The 16,089-nt window shown below is 44.3% G+C and overlaps 1 protein-coding gene across 1 annotated transcript in view; it reads right to left on the reverse strand.

Moving 5' to 3' along the window:
- Window positions 1-14,168: 14,168 nt before the first annotated feature.
- SLC5A9 (solute carrier family 5 member 9) overlaps window positions 14,169-16,089 on the reverse strand; it is a 30,765-nt gene continuing 28,844 nt past the window's right edge. The window contains exon 14 of the mRNA XM_014587367.2: window positions 14,169-15,754. Coding sequence (XP_014442853.1) covers window positions 15,546-15,754 — 209 coding nt within the window. The 3' untranslated portion in view covers window positions 14,169-15,545. The remainder of the gene's footprint in view (window positions 15,755-16,089) is intronic.

Consider the following 16,089-nt stretch of genomic DNA (forward strand, 5'->3'; position numbering starts at 1 on the left):
GTTCCAGCTAGATTAATAAACTTACTGCAGCCAAGAGTGTTTTAATGTAAATGTTGAAAATCTGTCTCTAAATCCAGTTCAGAAGTTAAGGATGAAATTACTTTAGTCTAATGTTATATATATATATATATTAATATTAAAGAAGCATAAAAGCATTTAGACCACATTTAGACTCCTTTATATGATTGTTTGTTGTATGATACACCTTCCACCCCGACACTGATTAGAATGCACATCACTGTAGTATTATACAATTTACGATCTATCACTGTACCAATACAGACCTTGGTACATTTCATTTAAGCTTGTGGTGTTTTCTCTTTGAAAAGGAAACCTTTTTTCAATTAGAACACAAATGAAAGAACTAAAATAGCTTTGAATTTTTTTTTTTTTTTTTTGCTATAAGGGCGCATGCGCTCACCAGACAGACAGAGACATAGAGAAAGAAAGCGAGAAATCACCCCCCAGGGGGGATGGTCACGCCGCAATCCCTTCTCCTTCATTCTCCTCCCGAGATCTTGGGCACGCACGCACAGGCACCCAGCATGAGTTCTAAGCCACCGGGTCCGGGACGCGAACCACGGTCGACTACGTGGGAGTCCAGCGACATAGCCATTACGCTAACTTCTGGTTCCCAATAGCTTTGAATTTCTGTGTGGCCATTTTGCAATTGGGTAATATTTTTTTCCTTTAGAAACGAATGACTTAATTCTAACAAATATATTCTGAATGATATCTGATAGATTCATACAGTTTATAAGTGTTTTTCTGAACTGAAACACATAAAAATATACAACTTTAGTAGGTTACAGAAATCCCTCCATGTTATCTTGCATGAGGGTGTTCATTCAAAGAACATTTGTTAAGTATTTATGTGCTGGTCATGATGGTAGTTGCCAAGGAAGAGGGATGGAGAGATGAATGAAACTCTGTCCCTGCTCTTGAGGAACTTAAAAGTCCCAAGAAGAAAGACACAAATAAGCGAGTGTGACATTTCAAAACAGATGGTACTAGGGTATAAACAATTCAGTCATTAACTCTAGAGGTTGAGAGAGAGGTTTTATTTTTTGTTTTATTTATTTATTTATTTATTTTTAAGTAAAGGGTTGACTCAGCCCCATAGCATAGTTGAGCACTGTGCATAGGGCAGTTGGATCCCACATGGTTCAAACCCTGGCCTCGGTGGCTTGAAAAATAGACTGGGTGTGTGAGCATGTGTGTCCAAAATCCTGATGAGATGGAGTAATGGAGGAAAAAGGATTGTGGAGTGACCACATCTGCCTTAGGAGGCTTCTATTTTCTCTCTGTCTCTGTCTCTCTCTCTTCTCTCTCTGTCACAGGTGCACATGCATTCTAGTAATATTCAAGGAAACAGAAAGGAGAGGTAAGAGGCGGTGGTCAAGGTGGGAGAGAGAAAATGCTTATTCCCATTTCAAGGAACAGGAGAAATACCGGGTTGTCGGAAAAGTCATGATGCATTTTTGCACAGAAAAAATACGTCGTGACTTTTCTGACAACCCAATCACATATGTCCTCAACTTAATGTTATGAATAACTAGAATTGCATTTATTATACATTTTGAATGTTGTTACTATCCCATCTTGGAAAAATTAAAATTATCCAAGTATAGGATATTGTGGGGACAAAGAATATGGTTAATTCTGCTAAAGGAAGGATGGATCCAGGGCAAAATTTACAGGCGTCTAAGCCGGAGTTTAAAGAATACATGGGATTTCAGTAGGCAGAAACGTGCTGCCCAAGGATGACGTGTACAGGCAAAGGTGACAGCTAGAGCAAAGACAGAGGAAGTCATGGTAATTAATATGATACTGTCCTGCCACAATTAATTCTTACATTCTATGGGAAGGTGGGAGATAGACCAGCGTAATAGTAAAGGCCATGGAGTCAGTCAAATCAGCCTGCATTGAGTTTTGTCTATCTTGCATCAGCTGTGTGAGTTGGCAGCTAGGTGCCGAATCATTCTGAGCCTCCATTTCCTTATCTGATGAAAGCAAAATAACGTCCAACCCCAGAACTGCCATGTTGCAAGATGTGGGAGGCATCCTTCACATTCTGCCTATCTCTGGTGGGTTAGGAAAATTAAACAAGATAAACCTATAAAATATTTTGCAAAGTACCTGGCACATAGTAGGTGTTCAATAAGCATTAACTATTATTGGAGCCAGGAGGTGGTGTGGTCATTAAAGCACTGGACTCCCACATGGCCAACCACAGTCAAGTCCCAGACCTGGAGGCTTGAAAATCACATGTGTGTGCATGCTCAAAATCAGGAGAGAAGAATGAAAGAGAAGGGATTGTGGCATAGTCATTCCCCCGGAGGGTGATTTTACACTTTTCCTCTCTCTGTCTCTGGGGAGGTCATGTGCCCTATGGCAAAACAAACAGACAAAACTACTGTTAATTGTGCAACTATAATTTTCAAAAATCAGTTTATTCATGATCCCCTTTATTCATAAAAGTTCATGCATCTCTATCCTTATGAGTTTCTGAGATTAACTTGGATATAATGCAGGATATACTTTGCTTAGTTTACCAGGCTTCAAAATTTGTCATGTAGGGAGCTGGCAGGTGGTGTGGTGATTAAGGGGACTAGACACTCACATGACTGACCACAGTTCAAGTCCTGGGCCTGGTGGCTTGTTTTCTCACTTTATCTCTCTCTCTCTCATTCTCACTCTCTCTTGTTCTGTCCCTCTCTGGTCAAATTAAAAGAAATAAATAAGCTTAAATAAAATAATTCTTTAAAAAATAGAAAAAATAGTTGTCATGTAGGAAGTATATACATGCAAAAACAAACCAAAGAAAAGTAAGACAACCCAAAAATTTCAGCCTTCCCAAAACATTTTGAATGAACAGTGTTCTCCTAATCATAGCTCATTTGATTTATGCCACTGCAGAGAACTCTCAAATATATATATATTATATATAACATATATATTTCTTTTAAAATAAAACCTCTCTCTTCTATGATCATCCAGTGTTTCCACAGGGGACATTTTCTAACACAAACTTTGTGACCCTGAAATTTAAAGAGGTTTATTTTTTCTTCCCCTTCTATATCCAGAAGCTAGGCTATTTAGAATGAATTAGTTGATTAGAACATCTGACTCAGAAAATGGGACAACCGTGAATTTGGCTGAAGATTCAGAAACATGGCTAGGGGACAATGATTATTACCAGGCTTCAAATGTCAGCAAACACTTCAGGGTTGCAGGAGAAAGAAAATAAAACATAAGCTTTAATGGTTTTTGCTATGGAGGTCTTTAGGGCAGATTGGATGGAGTAATTTGCTGAACACATGATAGTCTTTTTGTTACTTGTCCAACTGGATTAATCGAAGCTGTTACCACTCTATTTTATGAAACAGAAAATAGCCATTAGCTACTCACTGATACACATGGAAAATGTAGAGGTTTGTGGTTCAGTTAGGTCTGTCTTCAGAGACTTTGTCAGCATAGTTAGGGATTATAGCAAGTCTACAAATAAGAAACTCAAGGATCTTGGTTAGCTACTTAGACCCCACTCACAGACTATATGAGGCCGGAGGATATTTATTATGAGGTGCCCTTGGATCTACACAATTGTGAGGAGAAGGAAAGATGAAGGATCAAGCAGAGAAGAGCTACAGTGTAGGCCTGATAGCCTTGGCCAAATCCACAGGGAGCCCTGGGGAAAGGTCTTTCCTTTCTCTCTCCTCACCTCTCATCTCTACCACCAAGTTCTATAACCCAAGTGATCCAAACCAGGTTGTCCCTCCTCCAGTTGTCCCCAAAAACCAAAGTTTTGGGTAACTCACGATTCCAGTAATGACTTATATTAGGCAAAACCACCAGCCCAGCTCACCACCATAGGTCTAATCCGAGGCTAAGAAGCAGGTAGTGTTTTTCCCAAGCAGAAATTATAAGGAAAGTTTATATCCCTGATCTCTTCACCAAGCTTCAGATACACAGATACAAATAGCCATTAACGATTCCTGTGGGATATCCCACAGTTATTTCAAAATCAATGTGCTCACCACAGAACTCATGATTTCCCCCCTTTCAAGACCAAACCTACTTCCTGCATCTCGATGCACTAAAGTATCTACTCAAAGTCTGAAGTCTGGAAATTTGTCTCAATCCTTTCTTTCCCCCAGAGTAAGAGAGTCCTGAAGATTTTGTTTTGGAAATGCCTTTTTACTTTTTTTCTTTAAAAAGAAATTTATTTCTTCCATGAATCAGAGATACAGAGAGAGGAAGAGAGGTAGTCCTCGCTAGATCCTCATGCCATAATCCACTCCTTGTCTCAGCTGTCCCAGATAAGGGGCATGTGCATACATGTCTGGGTTGTATTGGAGGCCTTAGGGCTTGAACCCAGGGCCTTCCTGTGTCATCCAGCATCATAGAGTGTTGAATTACCACCAACTGCATCACCATCTGGCTCCTGTGCATACACCTTTTTTTTTTTTTTTAATGTCAACAAGGCAAGACCAAGCTACTCTGAAAAATGAAAATTTAATGTTTACTATTTTCTCTCCTCCAATTGCTTAATCTTTCTTTCTTTCTTTTCTTTCTTTCTTTTTTTTTTTTTTTTTTGGAGAAGTTTTTGCTATAGGGTGCATGCGCTCACTAGAAAGACAGAGAGCAACAGAGAGACAGAAAGTGAGAAATCAACCCCCAGGGGGAATGGCCACACCACAATCCCTTCTCCTCCATTCTCCTCTTAGGATCTTGGGCATACACGCACGCACATGCACCTGGCGTGAGTTTAAGCCACTATGTCCAGGATTCGAACCATGGTCGACTACACGGGAGTCGAGTGACATAGCCTTTACACTAACTGCTGGTCCCCAATTGCTTAATGTTTATAAGTGTTAGTTACTTTACTGCTTTTAGGCCCCTAGTTTTGCTCCATCTATTTTCAACAGTATTTTGAGGACCTACTCTGTAAGAAGACAGCACTTCTGTCTTTCCCTGCCTCTTCTGTCTTTTATGCGTTATCCATTTATGTTGTCAAAGTCAATAGAATTTACATTCCGTTCTGCAGCCAAATGAAAGTCGTCCATGCTTTCTCTTCTGTATTATTTTTTAGATTCTACAATTAACATTTTGCCCTGTTTGCTTTAGCGCATATTTATCCATCAACCCTCTTTAAACTATGATAAATATGCCTAACGTAGTATTTATCGTTTTAATCATTTGTAAGTACAACTGAGTGGTTTGAGATACAGCCACAACCTGTATGCCTATTATCAATATATCCTGAAGTTGTTCATCATTCCCCACGTGAGCCACGTACTTTCTAAACAATGTCTCTCCCTCCCCACCTCCTGATAGACTCTATTCTACTTTCTGTGTCTTTGAGTTTGCCTTTTCTGGGTACCTCACATAAGTGGAGTCATACGATATTTGATTTGACTTATTTCACTAGGCATAATGTTTTTGAGGTTCATCCATGTTGTAATATGTCACACTTTAATTCCCTTACTTGGCTGAACAGTATTCCACTGTGTGTATATACCACATTTAATTCTGCTATCTATTCATGGGGTCTTTTCCTTTTCAGGATACTGCAATAACCTCATAAACTGCCATCCCTTAGCAGTCTCTGACTCCATAATTTATTCTCTTTCTGTGGCCAGGATAATCTTTCTAAGGCAAATAAGATTCTCCTTGGATATATTTGTTGTCTTTACCCTCCTGACTCCGTCACATTCTTGCTATACTATGGTACCCAATTTATAATGGCATTTAGTGTCCCTAGGATGACCCCTACGTCATCCTCTCCAGGCTTGTCTGTTTTATACTCCTACGTAACGTACCCTATGCTTCAGCCAAACCAAGAACCTCACCCTACCCTGAGCACAGCTTGCCCTTTTACTCCCTTTTTTGCTTTGGGCTGTTGTTCTGCCTAGAATAGAATTCATTCTGTTTCTCTACACAGAAGTCTCGACTCAAGTAGAGTTAAATGTCAAAATCTAAGTGAAATGTCATTTTTCATGAAGCCATCCCCAATTTTACCACAGAATTTCTGTTCCTTTCTCTGCTTTCCCCAAGTATTTTTGTTCCTATCTCTAATTTCAGCCCTTATTCCCATGTTTTGCAATTTTACTTACTCGTCTGGCTTTTTAAATTCCACTGAATTCTGCTGCAACTGCATAATTTTTTTCATCTTTATTCTATGAGCCTGGAAACTAATAACGTTCCAAAGAATGCTCTACAGTGAGTAGGTAAGGCATAAGGTTGAATGTGATGTCAGAAGTCTGGTTCCGAGGACCAAATCCAGTCACGGAGGGGCAGGCCTCAGGCACACGCTTCCCTTCTTGAGATTGATTCGTTTGTGGATGACTCAGCATCCTAGTGTATGCTGAGAACTAAATGAGATGGGGGACATGAAAGCACTTCATAAAATCATTCAAAGGTTTTTCAAAGCATCAGTTTTATTAGCCTTCACGGACTTCTCATCCCAGATAAATGTGCACTTTTATAGGAAGTTCCTAGTTTTGTGAATGATCTCTTACGAAATCACAAATAGCGGGGCTGTCATTATCCAATAAATGATTCATTTGAGTTATTTTCTTACTGGGTTGGCTTATTTGTTTTGGTACAAGTGACTGGAAATTTCAGGGAATGCAGAGTTTAGCCAAGAAAAGAAAGCACTAATTGTCAATGTGGCCAGCGATGTGTGCTCTGTCTCGAGGTCTTTATTCTCCTGACCGTTGGAGAAGTCAGCCAGAAGACTGGCTGCCCTTGCCTGTCAGAGACATTCAGAGAAGTTCTGCCCTGGACGAGGGAGAAAGTCGGGCTGTACTGACTGGCTTCCGAGATTCTTCCCACTCGCAGTGTCTATAATTCTAAAATTTACATACACTCCCTACAGAGAAAGGGCCCAAAGCTTTTGTATTCTATTCAGGAGATAAGGCATAAAGGTTGGTTGGGTTTCCACCTCCCCCTTGATGTGAAGTTTTAGATTTTCTATAAGATCACAGTAAAACGTCTGACATTTCTACTTTGTGAGTCTGGGCTAAAGCTGAGATTTGATTTTGAAATATGAAAGTAAACTGTAACTACTTCAATTTAAGTCTCTAGGATTTATATTTATATATAACCTTTAAAGTTCTCCCAACCATTCACCCTGGAGAAAAGAAGAAATTACAGTAATCTAACTTACGGCTAGAAGTCTAGAGAGATACTAGTTCTAGGTTAATGGAAAACTGACACCACTTTGCCTGGGCTTCTAGCAGTTTCCACCCTCACTTCTGACTGATGTGAACTCTCACACCCAGGGACGTAGTTGTAAGTCTCACAAGTTAAATTGAGTGCTTTTGTGGTCCAACCTCAACTGCAAATCACTTTTAAAAACATTTCTTCATGGTATTTTTAAGAGCACTATTTGTTTTTAAACACTGTTCTTTCACAGTCCAAAGCTGCTGCTTAATGTTATTATGGCTCATGGCAAACCTATTTCAATCCCTGAAAACTACTTATCAGTGTTTTTCTATTTGCACTGTTGCCAGTCAAGCTGGCATATGACTGACTTCCTCTGTACACTCTCCACTTCCACCAACCCCCCACACACTCCCTGCCCTAAGAAGACAGACGTGGAATCAGAGGTGCACAGTGTTGGAAGGTGACAATGTTGGAAGGGTCCTTAGATATTAGCTAATCTAATTCACACCTTTGCACCCCTTTGCAGGGGTAGGTAGGCAGGTAGAGTCTTGCCTACTTACTTACCTCTAGGACTTGCAGGAATTTAATTCTTATTAAGGTAGAAGTATGGTAGGTGGGAGAGGAGAAGGTTCAGAAAGCAAGTGGTAACACAATTAAGCTAGAATACAAGTCTTTTGTATTTTTATCCCTGCCCCATGTAGTCAGTGAGTGGGAGTGGGTTGAGATGCCCTCCCACCGTCCAAAATGTCACAGAATGGGGTAACAGTTCTCAGAGACTGCCAGCAAGCTCAACAAGCAGTGGCTAGGTAGGATGTCTGACATCGTCTGCAAGTGAGTCACCCCCTGAGGGCTAAGGACCTTGCTGAGATACAGGTCAGGTGACTTTCCATCCATGCACACATTTGTGGGTAGAGATTGGGATTCAAGCTGAGAACAGGACTCTGATGGAGGAGGAGGAGCCAGGGTAAAGGCAGCAGGGTGGGAGCATTACAATGAGGTTGTTGCGCTGCATGGGAGTCTGGAGCAAATGAGGAAAGTATGGTCACCACCCTCTGATACGTCTCAAATACTTTGCGTTCTGAGGGTGCAAAGGAGGGTGCTGGAACTTGGAGATAGAAAAGGCTGCCTTGCGGGACCAGCAGATGTCAAAATAGTTACATCCTTGGACTCCCACGTAGTTGATCACGGTTCAAGCCCTGGACCCAGCAGCTTAAAACTCACACTAGGCGCATGTGCGTGCATGACCAAGATCCCAAGGGAAGACTAGAGGAGAAGGGATTGCTGCATGTCCATCCCCCTTAGGGGGTGATTTCTCACTTTCTCTCTTTCTGTCTGGCTGTCTCTCTGGCGAGTGCATGCACCCTATAGCAAAACTCTCTCTTAAAGAAAAGGCTGCCTTGCTTTTATCTACATGGTGCTGTAGCTCATGTTTGGGTGTGACTGGCCTCTCTGAAAGGGTGGTGATACTTGCCTACTTGCTTCGAGGAGCTGTAGGAATTTAATGAAAGCTCGTATCTGGCAGGGCTTTATACCTTTTTTTAGAGAGAGAGAGATTTTTTTCTATAGAGCACACACACTTGCCAGAGAGATAGAAAGCGAGAAATCACCCCCCGGAAAGATGGCCATGCCACAATTTCTTCTCCTCTCGGGATCTTGGGCATGCACGCACATGTATGCCTGGCATGAGTTTTAAGGCTCCAGGCTCTGGACTCGAACCATACTCAACCACGTGGGAATCCAGCAATGTCACCATTACACTATCTGCTGGTCCCATAACTCTTAAGTCTGTGCAGATACTCTTCTTCATTATTCTTTTTCTTGATTATGGAGTGAGTTCAACACTCATCTATTCCCTCCTTCACTGGACATTTACTGAGAACTTACTAAATACCCTAGCACTCCCCAGTTGCTGGGTGAACACAATGCCTCCCTTCAAAGATCACCAGTCTAGGGCAAAGGAGAGCTACAAATAACCCTAACACTGACATGAAACTCGCTACGATAGAGAAAAGCACAGGGGCCTGGCCTGTGAGGTTCAGAGGAAGGACAAAAGCAACCTGGATGGGCAGGAGGCATCGGGAAGCTTTTAGGAAGAGATGGTTCCTGAGATGAGTAGAAGATAGGAGTATGGGGCAGGAGGTCGAGGTGAGTGTTCCAGGCAGAGAGAATGAACGATGACCTGGGATAGGGAAAGGAGGGAAGAGAGAACCTGGAGGTTCCTTCAAATGGTGAGAGGTTGACAGACACATTCAAGAGGATATAGATGTGCATGTGACCTTTGTGCCCACAGTAGACCTGTCTGAGGCCTGGTGAAGAACGTAAGTTTCACAATGCCTGTTCTTGGGACCAGCAGTTAGTTAGCGAAATGGCTATGTTGCTGGACTCCCACGTAGTCGACCACGGTTCACGTCCTGGACTCGGTGGCTTAAAACTCAAGCCGGGCACGTGTGTGTATGTGCCCAGGATCCCGAGAGGAGAATGGAGGAGAAGGGATTGTGGCGTAACCATCCCCTCTGGGGGGTGATTTCTCACTTTCTGTCTCTATGTCTCTCTCTGTCTGTCTGGCGAGCACATGCGCCCTATAGCGAAAACCTCTCCCCCCCCAAAAAAAAAAATGCCTGCTCTTCTTCAGCCCTTCCTAAGTGATACCTGGATTTCCCACCTTTCTGAGACACTTCATCCCCGAGGACCTGCATAATTGTTGCTGACTCTTTGTATGACCTTAAGCAAGACTCCAGTTTCCCACTCCATGAAATGTGGGAATTTGATTTGCTGGTCACTGAGTCCCTTCCAGGACTGACCCTGACCCACGAACTTGCAGCACTGCACCATTTCGTTTTTTGCCTCCGTCACTCTCCCCACTTACCACTAGTCTCTCCTACCAATGAGCGGGTCTTGGAGTTCCTTGGAATCCAGAGCTGGGCTCTGGGAATGGAACTGAGGTCTCCTGACTCCCAGCTTAGGGCTCTTTCTTTCCTACCACATTATCTTTGCTATTCTATCATAGCAGTTAAAGGAGAAGCATCCTGGCCCTCAGAGAACTCCAGATCTGTCTGAGATCTGAGAAGTCAACAAAGCTTGGGCACCATGGTATGCCCAGTTCCCAGAATAAAGCCTGACCCATAACAGACTATTTGTAATATTCAGGACAAAATGAGAGAAATCTAGATTGTAAAACCCCAGGATGGAGGTGACCTTTCTTGTGCTGCCTTGAACCCTCCCACCTAACACCCCTTCACGTGGCTCAGTAGAGCTAAGCCTTGATGGTAGATAGGAGAGTATCTCTTTTTGGGGGGAGACTCTATGCTCTAAATCTTCCAGGCTTTGTCCTTGGCTCCATGTACAAAACCTGATATCAAAGCCTAAATTTTGCTTAAAACAAAACAAAACAAAACAAAAAACTGATCTTAGTTTGGTTTCCAGAAGCAGCACATGAGGCCAGGAGCCAGTAGTTTATTTAGGAGGAGGTCCCAGGAAACACCAGCAAGAGAGTGAAAAAGAGACAAGGAAGGGAAGGGAGCTATACAGGTATATGAAGGTCAAGGAGCTAACCGTGCTTCATCCACCAGTTCTTGTTCATATTAGTTCAGGACTACTCCCAAGTGCCAGTAACTCCCAGCACACCTAGCCTGGTCTATGCAGGGGGCTGGGCATCCAGAGAGCTGCAGTGGCTTTCAGCAGACGGCACAGCAAACAAGGGGACCAGTGGATGTCATAATGATTATGTTACTGGACTCGTAGTCAACCATGGTTTGGATCTTGGACCCAGGCCCGGTGGCTTACACTGGGCACTTGTGCATATGTGCCTAAATTCCTGAGAGGACATTGGAGGAGAAGGGATTGTGATGTGGCCATCCCCCCCATGGGGGTGATTTCTTGCTTTCTGTCTCTTTCTGTGTCTTTGGCAAGCACACACACCCTATAGCAAAAATCTCTCTCTCTGGGAAATAAAAAAAGGGGGGCACAGCAAATCGGACTGTTGAGCACCTAGGAGGTATGGGTGGGACACTAGCAACCACTCCTCCAAGCATCCAATGCCCACCCTCTTCTGTCCCTGTCCATGGTCAGTAATTTGCACAATTCTGCCTTAGTGGCAATAGACTGTAATCCAGATTTATAAGAGCAATTAAATACATAGGATTGACATTTGCAAACAAATAAATAGTATCCCTATTTAATGGGATACTATTAAGGTACCTTAACAGGTCCTTCTACCTTGTGTGACTTCACCTAGAAAATGTCCATTCAGCCTTTAGAGTATAGCCCTAATATTCACTTTCTGTTACACCTTTTCCTGATTCCTTCGGTAGAATGAATTGTCTCCTGCTCCTTGCTCTGACAGCATGTCAGAGTTGTGCTAACTCTGAAATAGCATCACTATGTCTTGTCCGCCTCCTCCTGTGTTCATCTCACCTGCTACTAATAGTAGCAATCAGAGCTAATGTTTATTAAGTACTTTAGTTATATGCCAGGCACTGTTTGAAGCACTTTATTTGAATTAACTCATTTAATCTTCTCAACAACCCTATGAAGTAGGGTTGCAATTATCTCCATTTTGTGGGTGAGAAAACTGGGACAGACAAGTTAAGTAACCTTCCAATATCATCTAGTTAGCAAATGGCAGAGGCTGGGTTTGGTTCTAGAAGGTCATTCTTCCAAGCCCCTCCTCTTACCCACTCCCTAGAACAGTTTCTCTGGCCAGTGTGAGAAGGGGCCCAAGCACTAAACGCTTGGCATATTTCTAGCAGTTTTTGTAGCGCCTCATGCCGAGCTAGAAAACAAAACCAGTAAAGACTCATAAACAGGTAAGACAGAAGACTTTTATTTTAGAAAGGTCAGTCTTGCTATAGCACATGGGATGAATTGGAAGAAGAGAGACTGGAACAAAGATAAGAATCAAAGGGCTGTTGAAATGGTCCAGGTAGGGGATGATACTCAGCATGCAGCCTCCTCTCTGAACCAACCTGCTCTCCTCCCACTCACTGCAACTTCTCCCCAACAACCCAACAAGCAGGATGTGCAGGCAGTGCTCCGTGGCAATGCACCTGGCCATGGGGGCACGTGGGAGCTGAAAGGAGCCTGAGCACTGGCTGTCACCTATGGCCCTCTGTAGACTCCAGCCTCCTGAGCCTCTGTAGCCTCCAGCCTTCCAAGCAGTGATGCTGTGTGCCACCATGACTGGGCCCATGATACCTGTTCATTAGTACCAGGGGTGTACCAGGTACCTTTCTAGGTGATAGAGAGTCAATGGAGAGCTCACAGTCTAGGGGAAGAAATACACATTAGTGAAGTAGTTATATAAATGTAGCAGTTTACAGCCTGACACACTTTAAGAGTAGAGTCAGGAAACCATGAGGCTGGACAATGGTTGTTGGGTGCTTATCTGCTCTGGGATGTGAGTGGCCCTGCTGCGATCCTGACACAGACAATATGGCTTCCCTTAGGATGTGACAGTTGAGCTGATATGTGAGGATCAAGTAGGAGAAAACAGCCAAGGAGAGTAGGGAAGGGGCATGGCTACCCTCCCAGCAGTGCTCTATCCAACAGTGATTGAATCTTTGGATCAGACAAGATAGATCTGGAACCCAGTAGAGGCTCAGCATAACCGAGAAGAGAGAAACTGGGGAGGAGGTCAAAATGGAGGAACAGGGAGACCTGAGAGAATCTGCAGGGAGGTAGGGACTAAGAGCCATGGCAGGAGGTTGGAGACTGAGGAGGAGACCTGAGAAATCCTCAGGACAGGCAACTGAGGAACTGTTAAAAATTGGATATTTAAAATGCAATTTTAGACTGTGGTTCCGTGGTTTAAAATTCTTTCCCTCTCTACACCTGTCACACACCAATGACTTGCATGAAGGTTCTGGGAAAATCAAAGGGAGAAGCTGTTCTCAGTGAGTGGGGAACCACAGAGAGAGCAGGGCTACCTGAGGTGAGAGACAGTGAGATCTGAAGGTCAGTGGAGACAGGACAGTGGCAACAGCCACGTCCTATAAGTAGTAGGGCACCCAGGCCCAAGGCTGGAGCCACATGGGAGGCCTGGGTTTGGTTCCCAAACCAGCCTGAACAGTAGAGGTACAGTGGTATAAGCCTGCAATTCTAGCTAATTAGGGGGCTGGGGCAGGAAGACTGTGTCATGGCAAAATCCTGTCAAAAGGCTGCCCCTCTGTATGCTCCTCCCATTAAGGAAGAAAAAGTCAGTGGAAAAATAAATTGGAGGCAGCAGCAGAAGAGGTATTTTTAGAACCAGCTACATCTACACTTCAAAGAAATACAATAGGAGTTTATTAGTATTTGATTGTATGAATGAACCAAATTCACCCTTGGCATGTCCCTCTACTCTTCGCCCATCCTAAAGTCATCAGTACTGCCCTGAGCAGGAGTTTCTGCTGCAGTTATACTCTTACCTGGGGCAGCCATTCGGAACCTCTACTCAGATAACAACTCCAGCCACAGGCCTCAGCCTTAGAGAGGCTAATGAGCTTTGGTCTTTAATCCCAGAGCAGTCACTGCTTCCTCCCAAATTTGTCTCTGCTTGAGCTCCTGTAGAAAGTTCCAGCTCCCTGGGGGAGGGGGTGAAGTGGGACCTGCAGCTGCGCACAGGTGAGATCCTACTTCCGCTGCTGATCCAACTCCCATTGGTAAGTAAGTTACCCTTTGATATTAACTTAAAAAAGCATCTTTCATTGTGGAGCTATTGGCTTTTTCTTTTTTTTTTTTTTTTTGGTTTAAGAGTACAGTCAACAGGTGATTAGTGTATAATAAAGATCAAAGGCAGCGTTAAAGGGGATCTGATGAGAGGAGGGGCAGCCTCCGCAGGGAGCTAAGAGGAGGGACATTCTCACCTTGGGTCATCCTCAGAGGGCTGGGGCTGTGGGCTCTTTCTGTATACCTGAGACTCAGTCCTTTAAACTCTGACTTGAGGAGACTCCTCCCACATCCCCCACCACCCCCATTGACACCTCATATCACTACCCAGTCAGCCACACAGCATAGCCAGCAGACATTGGAGAATTTATTAATTCAATAAACATTTATGCACACCTGTAATTTTCTGAGTACAAAGTCACCTGAGACATGGCCTTTGACCCTGTCCCTTGGAGTATTCCACTTGGGCGGAGGACATTACAGTAAGCTGTGATTAGTGCTGACACAATTGGGTCCAGGGGTTAGGGGAGCAGGAGTGGGACCTTGATCCAGTCTGCGGCATTAGGGCAGCTTCCTGAGATAGAGACACTTAGACGGGGTCATGGTGTATTCCAGCGTAGGCCCAGGTTTGGTAGCCACAGGGGAGGGGCAAAGGCCAGGTGCAGTGGCTCCAAGATTATCCATGCTGCCCCCTGCAGGGCTTACCCTTAAGTACAGAGCAGCATGTCTCTCTTGTTTTTGACATCGTGTCTCCTCCTCAGCCAGAGTCTTCAGTTCCTCAAGGCCATGGAGACCTTGCTCACACTTGGGTTTGAGAGCAGGAAGAGGCAGCATGTGTAGGAGAGTCCCTTGTCCTTGTCCAAGAACTCTCTATTCAAATACTATCTGACATCATGCTTAAATTCTGCCCTGGGCTTCTCGTTCCTTGGGTCTGGTAGTCCCCACTGTGGGGTCACCAGTAGAAACATAAGGTCCTCCTGAGTAGCTTCACACTACAAATAGATTACTAGGGACATTGTGGGATAAAGAGGGATGGGGCTCTGGGGGAGGGGAAGGAAACACGGGGAACAAAGGTACACTGGAATTCTGCCTCTTCTTGTCTCTTCCACTTTTCTAATCTCAAGGTATACATCCAGTAAAGTTCCTGAATAGCGCCAGCCTGTGGTGTGGTAGTTAGGGCAGCTGGATCATACATGTCTGACTGCACGTTTTCAAGTCTTAGAGCAGGTGACTTAAAAACATAACAGGCACAAGTGTGTGACCGAAACCTCAATAGGAGGGAGAAATGGAGAAGGGATTGCAGTGTGATCATCCCCCAATGGGCAGGTGCTTCCTCACTTTCCTCTCTCTCTCTCTCTCTGTCTGTCTCTGGTGAGATCCTGTGCCTCCTAGCAAAAGTTGTTGTTATTGTTTTTGTTTGTTTGTTTTTAAGTTCTTGAATAGGCTCAATAAGAGGGTAGAGACAGTGTTTTTGAGGTAGGAGTGTAAGGCAATGTACTAGAAAAAGGTGGAAATGAGAGACCTAGTGTGTCTTGCTGTGTGCCCTTGAGCAAGCCCAATGCTCTCTCTGAGATCCCGTAATCCACTTGTCCATGGTGCAGGTTGGGTTTGATACTCTGCAGGGGCTTCCGGAGCTCTTTCAGGCTCAGCCTCTGTGGCCTCCAGTTTGGACAGCAGGTGGGAGGAGAGCTTGTCTCTGTGGCTGGTTGACTGAAGCCAGATCTGCAGAGTCACGCAAAATAGCCCCAGAGGAAGACGTTGATGGCCAGCAAGATGATGGCGTTGATGTTGCAGACACTGCTCCAAAGCGGTTCCTCCTCGATGCTGGTCAGCTTCTGCTCTAGCGCTGACTTCTCTGCTGGGCTCAGGGCCTGCTCTGGGGCCCCAGAGAGCCCACAGAACCAGCCCCAGAGCAGCTTTCCCCAGGACCTGCGCTGGGCTAGAGGACCAGAGCCAGAGGGGAAGAACAGAAAGAGGGAGGTAAGGAAATGTGGGAGAGAGGTGGTAAGAGACCAGACAAAGGAATAGGGGTACACAGATAGCGGGGAGCTGTGGTACTGTTGATTTGGCCTTTCTGCCAAGGGCTGACAGCCTCAAACTGAGGGCTGAGCTGGGACTCTAGACTGAGCTCTGACCCTGGCCATAGCACCCAGTCAGCAGCAGAACATCTATCTCAGTGCTACTACGAGAGATGGATGGTGTGCGTGTTAAGGAGGGAGGAAGGTACGTCATCCCGATTCAGATCACAGCCCTGAGTGAGGGCAAAGGGAAAGA

Source organism: Tupaia chinensis, unplaced genomic scaffold (genome assembly GCF_000334495.1).
Source record: "Tupaia chinensis unplaced genomic scaffold, TupChi_1.0 Scaffold000207_1, whole genome shotgun sequence".
Lineage (NCBI taxonomy): Eukaryota > Metazoa > Chordata > Mammalia > Scandentia > Tupaiidae > Tupaia > Tupaia belangeri.